The 18,764-nt window shown below is 37.6% G+C and overlaps 1 protein-coding gene across 6 annotated transcripts in view; it reads left to right on the forward strand.

Annotated features, from left to right (window-relative positions):
- The window catches only part of TRDN (triadin), a 232,158-nt gene that overhangs the window by 181,301 nt on the left and 32,093 nt on the right, over positions 1–18,764 (forward strand). For 4 of the 6 annotated variants that reach the window (XM_082307271.1, XM_082307272.1, XM_082307270.1 and 1 more), the window contains 3 exons: positions 12,019–12,045; positions 13,260–13,307; positions 18,619–18,663. In XM_082307271.1, the coding sequence (XP_082163397.1) occupies positions 12,019–12,045; positions 13,260–13,307; positions 18,619–18,663 (120 nt within the window). The remainder of the gene's footprint in view (positions 1–12,018; positions 12,046–13,259; positions 13,308–18,618; positions 18,664–18,764) is intronic. The other 2 variants (XM_082307274.1, XM_082307275.1) reach the window with 1 other exon arrangement.

The following is an 18,764-nucleotide window of genomic DNA, read 5'->3' on the forward strand; positions in this document are numbered from 1 at the left end:
TATTTATCAGACCCTAAATATCTATTTATAGTGTTGTCTTTCAGAATAAGATTTGCCGAGTTGAAACTTTTTTTGCAATTTGACGATTTTATTTCAACTGCCAAAATAATGAAATATTAGCACTAAGGTGATATTTTTCTTTAATCTATTCAACTTTATTGATTATTTGGTTTAAAAGCCATATCTTGCTCACTAAACTGGGAACATTTCCAGAACTTTTCCATAGATTTCAGAGGATTATTTGAGATGTAGCATTGAGTAAGTGAGAAAAAAAATGGCTCTCCGTTTCTGAAGTTTACTGATGGGGGCGTTAATTTTTTTGTTGTTGTTGTTACGAGTCCAGGGAATTTGTTTGAAACCTACTGCTTGACCTTGGTTCATTTTTCATGGGTTAGGATTTTTTTCTCCTTAACCATAATCTTCTCCACAAAACTGATTAAAAAATGCATTTTTAATGAACATTCTTTGAAGTTGGATCAATTTTTCTGTTTCATTTTCTTTGTTATATATTTTCTGCTAAAAAATAATTTCCTGTGATTTTTTAATTTGTAGAAAGGATTTTGCCAACAAGTATAGGTAGAATACTTTCAAGCAGCTGGCTTAAGGCAGAGTATACCTCGTCCTGCTGATTACCACCAACCTACTTCAAAGAAACATGGAGGTGCAAACTGAAAGTCAGCTTTGGTCATTCTTCTGATATCATAATTTTATTTCATTTTGGACTAAACCTCCCTCTGGTTTTCTGAGATCATAATCAACATTGTCAGCAAGGAAGGCAGTGATTGTAGTGAAAAACATGGTAGTCCAGCAACTAAGGAATACTTGTTCAGCAATGTTATTGTCCTCAATAGATAAGTACTAAACTGGACAACTGGAGAGAAGTAACAAGGCCTCTTCCCAAAAATTAATACACTATGCGTTAGCTTTCTCATCTAGCTTCATACTCTCTGCAGTCCCCACACAGAAAATATTGCATGTTACTAGCCAAATCCCAAAATCAACAGGTTTTATTTATTTCTGCTTATTCTGTCATCATCAAAAATTGCTCCAGGCTGCATGTGTATTCCTCTGACTCGCAATAAAAAGGGGCAATGTTTGCTGGTTTTGCTTAAGAAGACAGTATTTTTTGCCCAGCTGCAAAAATAATAGAAGTAGCCAGGCAGTGCTCTAAATTGACTGGCTCATTATCCAAAATACATTGTGGTAGTAGCATGCACCATTCAAATACCACTTTATCATTTCTCATGCGAATCATGCAGTACGTACGCACTGTATACGAAGCTTTCTCCAATTATTCTGTCTTATTCAAATACACACCCCTCATCTAGAAAAACAAGAATAATGAGCAATACAGAGTGACAAGCCATCATAAAAAGAGAAGAGAAGAAGATGGAATGACACTTTCTATCGATGCTACATTCTGTGCATAGCATAAATCAGACATGAAGGAATTTGAAAGAGACAGAAAAGAACAAAATTAAGATGGAGAAAGCTTACGTATTTCACTGATTTCTCCAAATATGAGTGATACTAACAGGAAGCTTAAGGCACAATTTATGCATGAAATTTATGCATTAACCATTTCTATTTGAAAGGTTAGCTCTCTAAGACTTTGTGACCGAAGTCCTAGAAAATAGTCAGCTTCCAGCATCATGTTATGCCTTCTTTCAACGCGTGTGGGATAGAGGATCTGTCATAGAAATGTGTAAAAAATTGTCAGTTCCTAAAGGGCAAGAGGTAGCAACCCTTTGCATGAGGAAGACACTTCCTAAAATCCCCCAGAGCAAATCTGGCTGCCAGTACATGAAAATTTTTAACGCTTGCTCATAATTCAAAGCACTGCAAGCAGGAATTCAAGTGAATTACAATAGACCTACGTATTGGTGATGTGAGATAAAGCCCATCAGCTTCAGGGCACCTCCAGAAAACAATAAGAGCTGTAACACCAAAATATTTCAGCATTTTTTCTGTTTTAAGTGCCCTTTTTAAAGGAAAGAAATGTTAATATTTTAAAATCAAAACAGTATTATTATATTTCAAAAATATTTCATAATTACAAGAGTTCAAAAACTGCTTTGTGTGAAATGGAGCCAGATTAAAGACAATTTTAAGGTTTCCTAGTTCTGCATAAAATGGAATTTCTCATTTCAGTTCATAGCTCCCATACTTTATTGATTTCTTACTAAAGAGGGCATGGACTGAGACAGGGATGTCAAGCAAACAACCTTAACAAGCTTTCTCCAGGTCAGTCTCAGGAAAGCTTGCCCGAAGATTCATTACTTCTGTGATTCTAGTGAATGCAAACAGGATTTAACCATCGCATAATCCCTGTGGGTTACACATGTACATGCATGTGTGTAAGAAGAACCATCTCATTGTTTAAAGTGAATCTCAAACCTGCATTGTCAGGAAGTTGGTTTCTCCAGGCTCCCTACAGATAATGAACAAGAGAGAGCAAGAGAGCTCTGTCTTGCTTCTGAGAGCAAGTTAGAGTGCACATCTAATTCAGGGTAGTTGTCTTCTGGGAGTCACATCTCCTAAATAGACTGCCTACAGTTAGAAGTTATGAGTACTTGTAAGCTAGTGAGATGAAGAAGCTAGTTACCTGTCGATAACATGACTCCCGTTCTGATTTTCAGCATTATCACTCTGGCAGCTTGCTCTTAAATTCATTTAATAGTTTTTAGAAAGCCAAAAAACACATTCATCTGACAAGTTGAATCAATAATAAATTGACAGGAGAGTACACAGGATCACATTTTGACCTTTTCCCAATAAACACATCATGGTGTAAAAAACTGCATATAGTCTGAGTGCAGCTAATATCAAACAACTACAGAAAATGGGCAAGGCATGTACATTCCAGCTCCAAACTACATATTTTTGCCAATCCAGTAAAGGACAATTCCTTTCAATTACTCCTGGTAATGGTACCCTATCCATCACTTGGAAACCACTGCTCTGCACACAGAGTGTGGTATAAACTGGCCAAGGCACAGTGGTATCCCTTTTCAATGTATATAAAAATCAAGATGTTTTCCAAACTGAAAAAGAATAGGCAGTAGTGCATTTCAGAACTGTTTAGCTTTGGACTTGACCAGAAAAACTGGAAGGCAGCCTTCTTATTCATAAAGCAAATGGTGACAGAGCGTGGCATTTCTGCTCAGCTGCAAACGCCACTGGTGCAACATGAGCCACACCTTCATTATGTAGTTTTCTAACATGCCTCAAAGGATAAGAAAGTGGACTATCTAATTCTATCACTCCAAAGTGTATTACACAGCCCCCTAACAGAATGTGTATTCCTAAACAGAGGAAAAAAAAAAAAAAAGTAGAAGTACTTTTAAAAGCTTTTCTTAAAGTAGTGTCAAAAATTCAGTATTATGTATGAGAAAATAATAAAAACAGTCACGTGCTACTATGCTGTTTAAACTGGCAGTGCTATTTTGACAGTCGTTGAAGGTAGGCATCTCCTTCAAGAGGTAACAGTCATTGAATTAGCCACAAGATGGAGCCCAAAGGATCTTTGAGCCGGTGGTTAACATTGCCTTCCTGAATCAGATTAAGAACTAAATAACGCAGTTTTACCGAAGAACACTTTACAGGAGTCTTAAGATACAGACAAGGTATTCTTCAATGTAAATCCACCCCTGCCTAAAGATATTTTTCATTTAATAGATGAATGGCCATACATTGGTGAGCTTTGACTTCCCATGCTGAAGCAACAAAACCCTGTCATTTTCAAGGAATAGTGATGAATGAAGAATTTGCATGAAATACAGAAAATGCTTTGAAAAGTCTACATCAGCTAGCTGAAATTTGCTTGATCTCTGTTTACCTTGTCTCAACTATCTTGAGGGTTATAAATAATTTATGTCCATTTTGCAGAGTTATGTGAGACTTAATGATTTGTACAATGTCTGTTAAGTGATGGCCAGATCTTGAGGGACCAGGTTCATGCACTTTCCATGTTGCAGATATTTCAGTTAGGATAAGACATGACCAGAAAACACTCTCCAGAGTACCCATTCAATATAAGTAGAAAGTAGGCAAAGGAATGGTGAGTGCAGTGGGCTCAACACTTTTCACTGAACTCATAAATTCTGATTTTTTTTAGATCCTCAGATTACCTTAATCATCAAGAAACTTTAACTCATACAAATTTAGATGTCTGAAGTTAGTCATCTACATTGAAGTTCTTCACCCTAGTCTCACTTTAGAGTTAATGGAGAGAAATAAGCATCTACAGAGAGTGTTTCATCTGTTTGTCTTACATATCTACCAGAATGCAAAGAATTGCCCCCTGGAGATACCTATACTTTTGACTTGACTATAACAAGGAACATAGTTTAGGGTTAGTAACAAAAACAGAAAATGAACTGCAATGAACGTCAGGATAGTTTACTGTTAATTATTTTAACAACCCTCCCTAAACCGTTAATTAATTTTTCTTTTTTAAGAATCTGACATCGAAAGAGAAGAAAGGTGAGAAAAAGCAGGCAGTCATTTATAGATCTTAATAGCTGATTGAATATCCATTCTCACTGTACTTAGATGGAGGGGCTAATGCAAATATTTAATCTGGAATTCTTAACCTTAAGCTGTAAACTCCATGTTTAGCTCCCTAGCACCTCGTTTTCAGTGTACTTATAGTTAAGACATGTAAAACTAATGATGCTAACTTGCATCAATGTTTTTTAAAAATACCCACAATTTTATTCTCAACAGGATTAATCTAAACCTTGTCATTGGTTACACCTTTGTAATCCATTCAAGGTAAAATTGAGATTATACTTTTTTGTATGTCTTACATAACAACAAACCTGCAAAACAATTCATATGGATAGATCTGGCATAGCATTTCAATTGCAGTTATGATTACAACTTGTGTTAATCATTCTTACTTGCCTTAAAGTACAACAGTAATTTATTCAGCCCCTGCTACCAATAAATGGAGGCAGTTAAACTAGTATTTTAATGGTTATGAAACAGCTGTGATTTCTGAAGAAAGAGTGATCTGAGTAATTGGTGGCCTGTGTTGTTACTACAAGTTGGGTGTAATACATGTATTTTGGCATCATATCAGCAACACTCTCACCTGTCAATCAGCATAATATGCTTAAACACCTGGATATCCATATAACACATGGCTAATTGGCTGAAAACTTCCTTATGGGATAAACTATTACTTTATTTCTCTGCGCAAAGATGTCTGCAAATGAATGCTCAGAGGTATTCTATTCAGATGCAATTCCAGAATTAACAGTTCTTCTACTGGTAATCTTCATTTGCTTTTTTATCTATGCAGACATCATTTTCAGAAATGTGCTCTTACAAAGTTGTAATTAAAGCAAAAACAGTGATCAGCAACATTTCACGAGGAACGAAGATGGCTCAGGATGTTCTGCCTCTAGAAGCTAGTCATTAGCCCTCTGCTTTAATCACCGTATTAATTTGGGTAGCACACTGGGAAAAATCCATCTTTTCAAAAGTAAATTATTTTTATTGTTCTCCACTCCTAATATTAACTAATCACTTCTCCAAAATTCTTCTTTTCTAGATTTTCATGAGGTCATCTTATTCTTAATGATGACTATTTTACATTTATTTAATAACATATGTAAATATATATTCAGCCATGATTATACTTTTACAAACCCAGTCATAGTTAAGAAGGAGCTCAACAAAGAAGTTCATATTCAAAGTATTTGCATCAAATCTGGACACAGGGTGTTAGTTTGACACCTTTCACAAATAACAGGCATTACGAAATAAACTGAAGATTCAAATATTAATGAATATTAACATCTGCAAGAGGTGCTCCTTTTGGCTCCAACTGTTTATACAGAATCGTGAAAAACACTATTTTTGCATAAACTAAAGTCAATATTCAGAAAAAATGTCATCAGTCTAACATCCTACATACCTCAGTCTGCCCAATTTCACTCAGTTACCCTTTATGAGTCAATAATTTGTGTTGCAATAAAGCGTGGCCTGAGCTTGGCTATGTTTTGCCTTAACTATATGCGAATGTAAAACTGATATTACTAAAAGTGAAAGCTTGTTAAGTATTTTCTCCCTTATCTGTGTGTTCCCATCCCATAATTTCAGGGAAGAGCACATGAAAACGTCAGAAGCTGAGGATGATATTGAGAGGAAGCTCTTCAGGTCTTTCACCACACGTGCCTAAAGATGAAATGCATTAATGCAGCACATGTACTTCATCTACATTTGACTGAAATTTTATTCTTTCCAGCTCCGTCGATGGAAGATTTGTCCTTCTGGGATTTTAAGACTTATAGTACTTTAAAGACATTAACTTTCAGTGCTATCATACAAGATTGCTGTTTCAACAAGACTTGCATTTCCCAGTTCATTTCTATTGTTTAGCTGACAAACTGGGAAACAGAGAAAGATTGGGATCATTACTGATGTTCCCTGCAGGCATGCATCTCAGATTCAAGTTGAAGCAATTCCTCTCATTAAAAATGGTTAAAAAATGTTGGAAATGTCTGTACTTCTTTGCTACTTCTACTATATTTACCCCATGCTAAAGTTTCTCCCTTCCCTCCTCTTTCTGAACTACTTTTTATTTTTCCCAGTTATATAAAGTACTCGAATTGCCATTTAAAAATAAGTCTTAAAAAACAAGTTGTTCTAGGCAACAACAGCAAAATCCCCCAAAACCAAGAGTCAGCTCAATCTTCACTATGCAGCCCCAAGGTATAAGGCAAACCAAACAGTAAAGACATACGCGATAACTGTATGAAGGCAGATATCTTGGACCAGGCTGCTCTGGTAACAGAAATAAAACGAAAGGAACTGTGAAAGCAGCCTGCCAGCTTTTTTGGTGGAAAGCAGCAATAGAAAGATCAGTCTATTGCAAAGGAATACCCTACAGGCTCTAATATCAGTGCTTAATTTTTAATTATTAATTATGATGGCAAACCATGGCATTTTAGGAGGGTTTGCCTTAACCATTTACGCAGTTGTCATCATTAGTCACAAGAGTCCTGCTGAAACAGTGGTCCAAGAAAGCGTGTGGTGCTGCACAGACCCAGACAAGCACTCCCTGATAATGAATAAGAGTGAAAGTGCTAGCTGGAAGCTCAAGTTCTCTGCTTCCCTGCAAACCTCCCAGATAGCCTTAGATAAATTGCTTAGTATTTCATACCTGTCATGTTAATGTGGGATAATACTTCCTTAATGTGTAGGAATCTGGGCAAATATCCTGGGAAATGCTAGGTTTAAAGTAAACCAGAAATGTAAAATGGACACTGTAGGGAATTAAGAGATTCTATAAGGACAAGGCTTGCACAGCATGCACGTTAAAATAATCATACACCAGCTCCCTCTATTTGTGCCACCACCACCACCACACTCTTCTTGCGTTCTTTACTTTGACCCATCCATAGGGTAACTATTGGCCATACGCTGTCAAGGCAATTTTCTCACACAGAGCAGGGGTCAGGGTGAGCGCAAGCCATTCTCATTATAGGAAGCTTGCTGCAGCTAATCTTTGCGAGGAACCATTTTTTTAGGCATATGCTCATTAGACTGTTTTTTTCCTGCACAATCAGTCTGCCAGCTGCTCAGCCAGCCAGCAGGACTCGAGGGGGACACAGGCAGATATGAGGGATCAGGTCGGCTGATCTAGAAAACTTGTGGGAACATTTGACTTCTTCTTTGAATGACAGAGTGCACACAATAACTTCACAAAGACAGGGAGCTGCTCTTGAACAGAGTGATAAATCCTAATAATCCCCCTTTTTTTTTTTAAGTTATCGTCTGAGACATTCTGAACTGGCTCAATGTACAGAATATGTTTTATTCTGATTGACTTTTTGATAACACAGTTGCTCCACAGTCTGAAAAACCTTTCACTGACTAGAACAAAACTGTTTTAGTCAACCTTAAATTAAAAGCACATTGATAATTAGGCAGAATGATGTGGCATCTTAAGTTCTTGCAGACTACAGTATTCCTACTGAATTTTGAAGGAGGATTATCCCTTAGTTTGTCTAAGGGGCAAATTGTTGGTTTGTCTGGAGTTCATTTTCAGGGAGAATGGACTTAATTAGCTTGAATAAGGAAATCAAAGATTTATCCTTTGTCATGATGTATAAACTGAAAGGTTAAGGCACAAGTCTTGAGAATTAGATTAAAAGACTGCTGTTGATCTTGATTCCTCTTTTGGCCTGTGATGTTGTTACAGATTAACGTCATGGGTGCGTTTGTCTAATGCCCAGTCCAAATCCTGTTAAAGAGTCTTTGTGCTCTCTTTAATGAGAGATGAACTAGGCTCTTGCTTAGCCTAATGGAAAGTAACTTTCTTATTTATAATACACATGTAACTATCCAATCAGAAATAATTTTCTCAGCTACAACATGTATTATTATTTTGATATGCTTCACTAAAACAAATAGTTCTGGCATTGCTTTCATTTCCTGCACTACATATTCTTTTCTTACAGAGTGTGCACGCTCACAAATATATTTGCTGTCTGAACAGCAAATGACTGTTATCCAGATGGAAAATAGACATGTTATAATAAAAAAGCACGTTCTGCTTTTAGCCTCACAAATTTATGGTTCAGTAAACCAGAGGAGTTCTTTTCTGAACCCATATCAGAAGCTAATTTACAAAAATATGCCGTATATAATTAATACCCTTCTGGCATTCAGAATAGCAGGGAAGAGTCAAAGAAAATTTGAAGTGAATGTGAAAAACAGCAAGATAACTACCAAGCCCGGTTACCAAGTTTAATTTAGAATGACACAAAAGAAATTTCAAAAACATTTTTGCTGAGGGTAGAACCAGAGAATTTCATTGATCCAATTCAGATCTTATGTAGCTTCAAGTATTTCATCAAAGATCTATCTGTTTTCATTAGATCTGAATCTGACCCTTTTCCTCCTCTAACATAGTTTAAGTGTTAAACAAATGAAGATAAAATACTTACTTAGGACTGAATTTTCTAACATTGTGAACAGCAAGCAGTTATTTACCCAACAGGTAACTCTGTTAGTTAATAACATCAGAACAGTTGTTTGGAGTGAGACCAAGAGTTCATCTAACCGAACACCCGCTCTCCACCAATGGCCAAACCAGCAAACGCCTAGGGAAGAGTACAGGAATAAAACAGCCACACAGACATCGCCTTGTGACCTCCCGCGATCTCTGCTCAGCAACTTCCTAAGCCAGAAACCGTATCTTCATGTTTAAGAGCACTTGGTAGATTTTTCTCTAATTTGCCCAGTCACTTTTTGAAATCATGAAAATTTTCAGCATCCACACACTTTGCAGCATGGAGTTTCACAGCTTATCTAGGCACTGTATAAAGAAATATTATTTAAACACAAAATTTGAATAGAGCTGCTTTACTTTCAGTGCAAGATACTATACTTTCAGTGCAAGATACTACGTGAAATGAGTGAGAGCAGCGGAATACAGCCTTTTATTTCTCACCCTTTAGGTTACATACCATATAATAAATCATTAAATATTCTGGAAAGTCTGACTAGGTCATTGACATTTAGCTTTTATCTTCTTCCCGTTTTCACTAAGTAGACTAAAAATCAGGGTATCTGTGTTATGGACAATTGTGATACTGTAAAAATGAATCTAAGGGTCTTGGGATTTCATTTTTTGGCTTTCTGCTTACTGTATAAGTCATTTGAATTATATCTTTGATGAGATCATATGGCACATAAGAAGGACAGGATTTATATTGAATAGACTGAAATCATAGTTAGCAGATTTAGCAAAACATAAATGTTTATCTTTATGGCCTAAAGACCATCTCAAAATTTCACTTTGTTTTTTTTTCCAACAAAATATAGATACGTTTTAGAATAGCCAACACGTCCTGTAAAAACTTTTAACTTTAGAAGATCTTCATTATTTCATCAAAATACGCGGTAGAAATATCTCTGAGTGTTATGCCAGAAAAAAAGAATGCTGGGCTTTTATGCAAAGCTCTGATATCAATAATCTCCGTGTTCAAGCTCTGGCTGGATACTGAGACTGTATGAGTTTGGCTAATTAATACCTCCACAGAAAATATGGACAAAGGCAGCACAGATACTTTCCTAAACTCGAGGGATCAGACCTGGGCTGAGTTCCTATTGCTTTAAACATTCTCCGTGACTCATATTCACCTGCAGAAAAAGGGCAATAACTGCACTGGCTTCACTAGAAATTTAAGGTGTAATGGTTTTGTTTTGATTTTAGTGTTTTAAAACAAATTGCAGATCTGAGATAAGGATGCAATAACAAAAGCTTCTTTGTAAAATTCTTTAAGCAGTGTCAGTAAAGAGTCTTTAAATTAATACTGTTCATATATGGCCTAGCTCTGATCATTGTTGGTGGTTACCAGAAGCGTTATGTGACACAATATTCTGTGATAGTTACGTAAGTCACTATATCAGCCCCTGAAGTTCAGAATTTTTTTTAATATTTGCCATGAATTTTCTTTTGCAAATTGAAATTCATAGCTAGATGAGCTTATCTCACTAAGTCTTTTGACACAATACAACATTAATTTCCTCTACAAATTTCAGACATATTTCATGGACACTCAATTACAATAGAATTTACCTAAGCTTATGATGTTTAAAGAACTATTTTTTGTGGGTTTTGGTGTGTTCAGGCAAAAAAATTGAGCCTAAATTTACAAGAAGGTTTTCTTACACACAAAAAGATAACAAATACAGCTTTGTTGTAGGATCCCTTTTTTTCTGCTGTTTCTTATTTCTGATTCCTCGCTTAGGAGCAAGAATATACACTTAATTTGTATCTTTAGTCTCTATTACCCCCATAAACGTTCTGTTACTTTTACTTTGCTCTTCACACCATCTCCAGTTGCTGTCTCCTTAAATGCACAGCAACAACTTGGATTAAATAGAGACTAGATATGAAATGGGAGCGATTTTATACTGCAGGGAAAACAAGCAAAACAAAAAACCGCTTGCACAGCAGTTACTTACTTTTTGCCCCGAGTGGGAGCTTGGAAGCTCAGTGAATCACAGCCTGGGAGCTCACAGCAGCAGAATTATTGCTTGTGGTGCTGGGCCTGCAAAGGCAGCTCATTCCCAGCACTGCTGCATCTCTCTGTGGGATTACACTCTTTCACACACAGCAGACTGCTACATGCAGGTGGTAGAGCCTTTATTCTCTTAAAAACAACAGCTGCCTCGCAAAAGTCAAGAAGAAAAATCCAGCTGGTAGGCTAGGCCTTGGCATTTCATTTCCTTCTGTAGCACCAATAGTGGCATTGGGTATAGCTCCCTGAGCTCTCGCTTTACCTGAGAAATGTTCTCTTAACGTTCATGGAAAGTATTAGCTCAGTTTTCAGTTTTGCCTCATCTGTTTTTTTCTGGAAAAAAAGTGGCAAATGAAATAGTGCAAAGTTTAGGAGCTGCAGCACTGAAATGCTGAGTCCTTTTGTTTAGATGTGCCTTAATTACATTAATTATGTTTTCAAATATGTCCTTCTGCTCCTTGGAGTATCACTGAATCCATCTGAAATTCATTGACCTAACTAGAGCAGGTGCAATACTCAGGGACTTTTGCTCTTACGTTTAGACTGCCCTAGGTGTCATTTCCTCACTCAACCTAAAATTATTTGTCTGGCTTTGTCTGGTATTGGACACCTCATGGTCTGAACTTGCCCTGTCTCTTAGTGGGCACTGAACTGAGCACCTCACTTAGCAATGTAGTTGCCCTAGGTTTGATATGTGGTCACCATTTAGTGAGAGTGACTCAGCCTGCCAAGGAGGCACAGAACCTTCCAGGGGTATTTATATCAAACATTGGCTAAATGAGGAATTTAGGATGCCTGTGTTCCTCAACTAAGTGTCCCAGTTGGGGTGGATAGCATAGGTAAAGCAATGCTAACTGTTGCACATTTTAATATAGGTTTCACTGAACATTTATTTTACCTGTCTATAAATGTCATGAATAAATGCATTAGTCACAAAAATATTAAAACACACCTTTTTTTTGTTTAATTCTAGCTACCCCAGAGAAACCTCATGAACACAGTAAGTATCAAGTTAATAAATATTGTTACTTCAGCTTCTAGGAGGAAGGTATTGCTTTATGTTGCCAAAGTTTTAGCAGGTTAAGATGAGATTCATCAACACAAGCTCACAGGAAATTTTGACTTATCAAAATGTTTTTCAATGACTCTGTAAATGCAGGACCAAGTGTGTTTCACAGGTCCCAGTGTGCATGAAAACTGTTTTCCAATTCAGGCTGGGGTAAGACCCACCTTTGCCCTGTGCCTCCATGGCAGCTTCTCACTGGAAAAAATCAAGGGAGACACAGATGAGGAAGGGCCATTGCAATTCTCTGGCTAGGGCTTGATCCAGGCAATAGAGAGATTTATCTCTTGGTATGTTGCAGCCCTCACCTGCTACACAGTTTAGACACAGCTTCTATAAATCAGAATGAAACATATTTTTGACGTTCCCCTGAAATTCCATAGCTTGCTTTTTTCTGTCTCATAATGTTGGGGTTTGGATATCACACTGTTTTTAAATAGCATAAAATTGCATACAGCTTGTATTTTAATACAGTATAATATTTATTATTGTTACTGTCTCACAATATATCTATGGGATCCAGCCTAACAGAGAAATATGGAAAGCTGTTTTTTCTTTATGCAATATACTGGACTTTTATTTCCCATTCTATATGAGACAACCCTAGTTCTGTTGTAATAAAATACTTTCATGATTTCTATATTAAACATCCATTTCCTGGAGGTATTTAAAAGATGGGTAGACGTGGTGCTCGAGGACATGGTTTAGTGGTGGACTTTGCAATGATAGGTTAATGGTTGGACTCGATGATCTTAAGGGTCTTTTCCAACCTTAATGATTCTATGATTCTATGATCAGGCAGAGATTTTCTATATAGAATATAGGTGATAGCAATCAAAATTAGTAGTGGAAGCATTTCACAACTTTAGAAATTCTATGATATTTCTGAAAAACAGAGAAAGGAATTTTGTGATTTCTTAAACCACATTAAAAAGTAAAAATTTATTTTTCTTTGGCATTGTTTTTATTTTTAGGAAAAAAATAATTAAATACCTTTTCTAAAGAAAGATAGTTATCAAAAAATTTTTCTCAAGTCTAGTGTGAATATGTAATGCAAAGTCATCTTTTAAAATCATAAAGAGAATTTTTTATTTTTAAAATCTCCTAAAAATTAGCAAGTCCTCTAACATAGGGGTTCTTCTTATTTGCAGAGCACGAACGCATTAAACATGAAAACGCTATCTCTCAGACTAAGCCAGGTATGTTCAGTAATTTAATTTCCAGTTACTCCAGGCTCCGTTCAATAAGGATTTGTGTGGTTTGCAAAACTGGGGGCATTTCTTGAGCTAGGCACTCTTTTTTTTTGCTTTGTATCAATCATTGGCTTTTTCAGAATTGGGAAAGGAGCAAATATGAGGGTGAAATTTAACCAAAAGGATTCAGCTTTCACAGTTTTTCATAGTTCCTCTGACTTTCATTAGTGCAGTATGGCCTATAAAGTGTTAGCAAAACCCATTTTCCAGAGTTTGGGGAAGGAGTTCTCTGCTGCCCTTCAGTACATCAAAAAGGAATATTGGGAGTTACACCATCTCAGTCTTTTCTGTAAACCAGTTGTTACATGGAGTCTTGTCCCCTAAAAGGAGGAGCTACAATCTCACCAGGTACATGATAGCCTGCACAGAGGCAGCCTCCAGTTTCTGAATCTCAGAACAGAAGCTGAACAATTAAAAAAAAAATCTTGGGCTGACTATGCACTCGGGTAAACTGTGACAACTGGCTGTGGTGAGCAGGACAGAGGTCCCCCTTTCAAACCAGGGCTTTGTACCTACCTCATCATGCTTTTTGAGGAGGAAGACACTCAGGGATCCACAGCTGGGTCTGGTGTGAAGAAACAACACTAAGAGGATATACTCATAGAAAAAATCAACTATTGGTGTCCTGTTTACATCGCTCCTGAGTGGTCTTACCAGATGCAGTGGACACTGAAAAACAAGTAGCAGCATCCCATCGACCTTTGCTGGCAGTGCTGCTGTTTGAACTTCACATAAAAATTAAGTGCTCATCAATAAGTGATCGGATAAATCACTTAAAATCTTATGCGTTCAATGATAAGCAGGCAGGCTTTTTTTTTATTATGCTTCTTTTCCTGCCTTTTTTTAAAAAAAAAAAAAAAATTCTCCTGTGCATGTACTATTTATCTTATTTGTTTTTGTAATACAATATTCTACTTGTAAGTTAAGTATTTCCATAGACATTTTGAGGTTTCCTGCAAGCCTTGTGTAGCTGATTTAGTGAAGTTGTATTGATGGTTTTGAGTCAACAGAGGAAAAAAACCAAAGTTTCTCACTCCAGCCTTCAAAGACACAGAGGCCAAGCTTTTTTTTTGCCTCGTTGACCACTTTTTGTGTATTAGCAGCTAGCAGAGTGCTTCAGCCAGCAGGTAGGTGCAGATGGGCTCAGCCAAGGCAGGAAGGTCCTAGCAAGGAAGCCACTCCATCCAGCTCTGTGCATCCCGAGAGGGGTCAGCGGCAGCCAAATGATGGGTTACCCAGACAGGTGGCACGACCACTCACCTTTCCTGCAAAATGAAATCAGTCCTGCTGCACAATCAGCTTGATGTCATCCAGATAGCAGCATAAGAATAAATTTCCCGTGCGAGGCATTTGCAAACATCAGAGCATCATGTCACAAACCAGTACATAGGACTGATTAGGAGCTTACTCTAGTATAGTAGAGTATATTCCAGACTAAAGCCCTTGGAATTTAAATGCTTGAAAGATAAAAAAAAAAAAAAAAAAAAAAAAAAGGACTTGCTAAATTTCCTTTAGCATAAAAAATCTCTTCTCAGGTGATTAACGGTTGCTTTGGAGAGCAGTGGTTGTTTTGAGTTTCAGCTGATGACTGGAAGTATTAATCTGCAAGCACTGGTGGTAATAGTGCTTCTGCCTGCTGTGTGCCAACGAGTGCTCTTGAGTTAGCAGACTGAATTATAAAAGCCTTATTCTGTACAAAGTGGTGGCCTCCTTTTTCACCTTGATTTAGAGCAGCTTCAAACTATTATTCCTATGCCTCCCACCATCAAACTTAGAAGTATCACATGACTGAGAAAACAGAGAATTTCAGAAAATATACTGATGCTGTAGGGAAATGTTTAAATTAAAGAATGCTTTGTGTATGTGTGTGAGAGCAAGTAAAGCAAGAGATTCATTCCTGATTTAATTCTTCTGAAACTGCCTGAAATACACAGAGAAATGTTTACAGCTTTATATTTTTCCATTTAAATTAGAAACATCAGGGGAAAAATTAATATTAATGCTTGTCGTGCTGCAAAACTAGAGCTCTGCAGAGGAAAGAAATTCTCTCCAATGAAAGATTTCAGAACTTTAAACTTTGGGCTTATTCAAAATCAGAACAAAATCTGATTTGTTCTGAAATATTTACAAAAAATATTTTGGACTTTTTGTAGCTTTATGAGGTAGTCAAAATTTCTTTTTTTTTTTTTTTTTTATGTCAGACTCCTCATGATATAGTAAACAAAATGTACATGAGAAAATGGAAATATTTCTTCTGTTCTTGCCAAAATACTATGTATTATCCTCATCAGATTTTTTTTCACTGCTTTTCTTCATTCTGAATTCTGGTGAACAGAAATGATTTTGTGAAGCTTCCTGATGTCTTGAACTGTGTTCCCTCATAGAGAGTGTTCTCCTTAAGTTTTGATAATCTGCTCCTTCAGTGTTCCTTCTGGTTACAACCAATGGCTGGAAACTCAGATCAAAAAGCCACACAGTCACCTCCTGGAGATCTGCCAGGAAACGGGTCAGGGTGTTCTCCAATGGACTCAGCAGATCAGTAGCTGCTGTATGGTTAGGTTGCAGAATAGGTGGTGGATGAATACCAAAGAATTACTGTATTTATTCCCAGATGAATGCAAGTCCACAGGCCTGTCCAAGACACTCTGTTTTCAGGAATGAATTCATTTTGAAAAGAAAATCCCTCCCATACTTTTAAACGGATCAGACATGCCATCCACTCACGGACCTATTTGACTGACTCCTAGAGTTACAGAGCAAACATTGCTGTAAATTCTCACCAAAATTAGAAAAAGCAAAAATATCCTATTTAGTGTTCAAAAGAGCAGGGATAATAGCCAGAGAAAGAGAAGCTCCAAACCTTTTGACCTTTCCTTGTCATTAATCCAGTGGATGGTATAGGGCCTATGTTTAAAGTCAGCATGCTGGTTTTTTGTGTGTATTGGTACATGAAAAACTTAATACCCTAATCTAAATTAGTGAAATGCACTGTTATGTGCTAAAGATCATCTAAGAGCAGAAAGAGGATACTTTATCTCAACAAGTTGCATCTTCAAGCTGCTGGTTGTGCTCTAAAAACATTTCTAGCTTCACAGACAGCCATGAAATGGAGATGAGATTTTTTAATTCACTGCTTTCATAAGAAGCTGACAATAACAATAGCTGAGTAAGGGGGAAAAAAAGCCCTAAACTTAATAGAAGTGAAGAGAAATTAAATCTCCACCTACCAGATGACAACTGAAAAGCATAGCAATGCAGGGCTATATTTTATTTCCAAAGAATAGGAAAGATCAGTAACCATGGAGTTTTATCCCTCTCTGTATTTTCCCCCATCTGTACTGATTTCCTTCCAGAAACAAACCCAAAAAAATCCACACCGAACAAACAAAACCCAAGCCACAATTGCTATGTTTCGTGTCCACTGTAGCTTTGCTGGATGCTGCTGTGTTATGGATGAGAAACATGGACTGGACAGCAATGAGGCTGTTTCTCCATCTCTTGACATATGATAAATGTCTTTTTAGGCCTTTTTGGAAAGTGTATACTTCCGGGAATCTCAGAGAGCTAAGTTAAAAAGAAATCAGCACAGAGAAGAAGATAAACCTGCTCTCTGCCCTCAGAAAAAAAATCCTCTAGAAGTTACATGCTAAATTCAAAGGAAATGTCATGTATGTTGAGACCACCCAACAGTCTACTCTTCTAAATACTGTACTATCCACATATTTAGTCAGAGTGCAGATTAGGATTTAGCATCCAAACTTGGATATTTCGGTTCCAGAGAAATAACCCCCACAAAAAAAACAACAGTTCTTGTGGTTGACTGTTTGAGGGTACATAGGTACAGTGATGAACCAGGAACCAGGGATCTGATAATTCACAGGTGGTTCTAGCCACTTGTCGCCTCTCAGTACCTCCCTCCATCATCTCATTTAAGAACAAGTTTGACTGCCAGGCTGGAAACATTGCTTTTCTTCAGGAGCCAAGCAGCTTTGTGTATGCACAGACAGACTACCCGAGAGGGTTTCTAGCCAGCTAATACTCAGAAGAGTTGATTGGCTTCAGGGGACAAGACATCCCTGCACACCTGACCTCCACCCAGCCATTGTCAGCTTGAATCTGATACCTCGCAGAGGTCTTGGGGAAAAGGAAGAGGCCAGAGGCATGTGACTGTAAACTGCTTCCATCAGGGAGAGGAAGGGGAAATAAATACATTCTGAATGTGTCTTAAACATATTTAAAAAGAAAAGTAGTGATGTATGTGAATCTTGAAAGGTAGGGGTTTGAATTCAGGTATGGAAAAAGAGGGAAAATGGGAGCAGAGCTATGAAAAGATCAGGAAGGGAAAAGTTCAAGTCAACCAAACTGGGCTGAGTAGAGATCCAAAAACAAACATCCCAGTTCCCACCTGACTGGGCCATTGGGCAGTTAAGACAAACCCCACCTGATCAGAAAGTGTAGTCCTGCCTGCACCTCTGCTTGAAGCTTCGTCCCCCGGCCTGCTTGGAGGAGAAGCAGCACAGGTCTGGTGGCTGATGTCAGCATGAGTCCACATCATCTGAGAACTGTGCTGAGCAAAGCCATAGGCAGCTCAAGAGCATGTGAACTTGGACAGCTTTTCCCATGAGATTAGCAGAAGCTCAGGGCTGCTCTAAGGTTTTGTGACAGATATCCAGCTGCGCCTAGGTAATTTTGTCCAGTAGTAAGTGGTATGAACTGGCATTCAGACTGACACCGTCCCGTGTGGATATGGCTCTGACAGTTAGCATGTGCTTGGGGGTCTCCATACCTTTCTCATCTTCAGAGTGTAGACACACATGGATACATCCGTACATAATTGTAGTTAGGCAGTATCTGAGGAGAAGTTCTCAGCGTTGTATAATACCAAACTGTTGAACTTAGACACTTAGCAAGGTGATGTCCACAAAGTTATAATAGTTGTATGATTAGAATACAGTTTCCACCTGAGTGACTACCTGAAAGACACTGCCAGGTATGTGGCTGTTTTCTGGTGGCTGAGACATTAGGGCCAGTAATTTATCTTTTTCCACAGAGTATGATCTCACCATACAGTCAGAACTCATAATGTATATGTGCTGTTTTACAGTGCCACAACAGGAGAGCGATGCTAAAGACATGGATTTATTTTGTCATTGTGAACCATATGTATAACATCACATATAGACATATTTTTCCAGTTATATGCACCTTTACTAACACAGTGTGAATTTCTAACTTTAATGCTGCTTTCACAATACAGAGGAGAAAATTAAACAACAAAAGACAACTTCCACTGAGAAGTCAGGTAGGAACAAGTCATTCTCTCCTGATTTATGGGGGGCAAGAGGGGGTGTTAAACACTATTCAGGAGTCTTCTAATATAGTACATTTGCACTGCAATCATTT

This window comes from Platalea leucorodia (assembly GCF_965183815.1).
Source record: "Platalea leucorodia genome assembly, chromosome: 3".
NCBI classification, from domain to species: Eukaryota; Metazoa; Chordata; class Aves; order Pelecaniformes; family Threskiornithidae; genus Platalea; species Platalea leucorodia.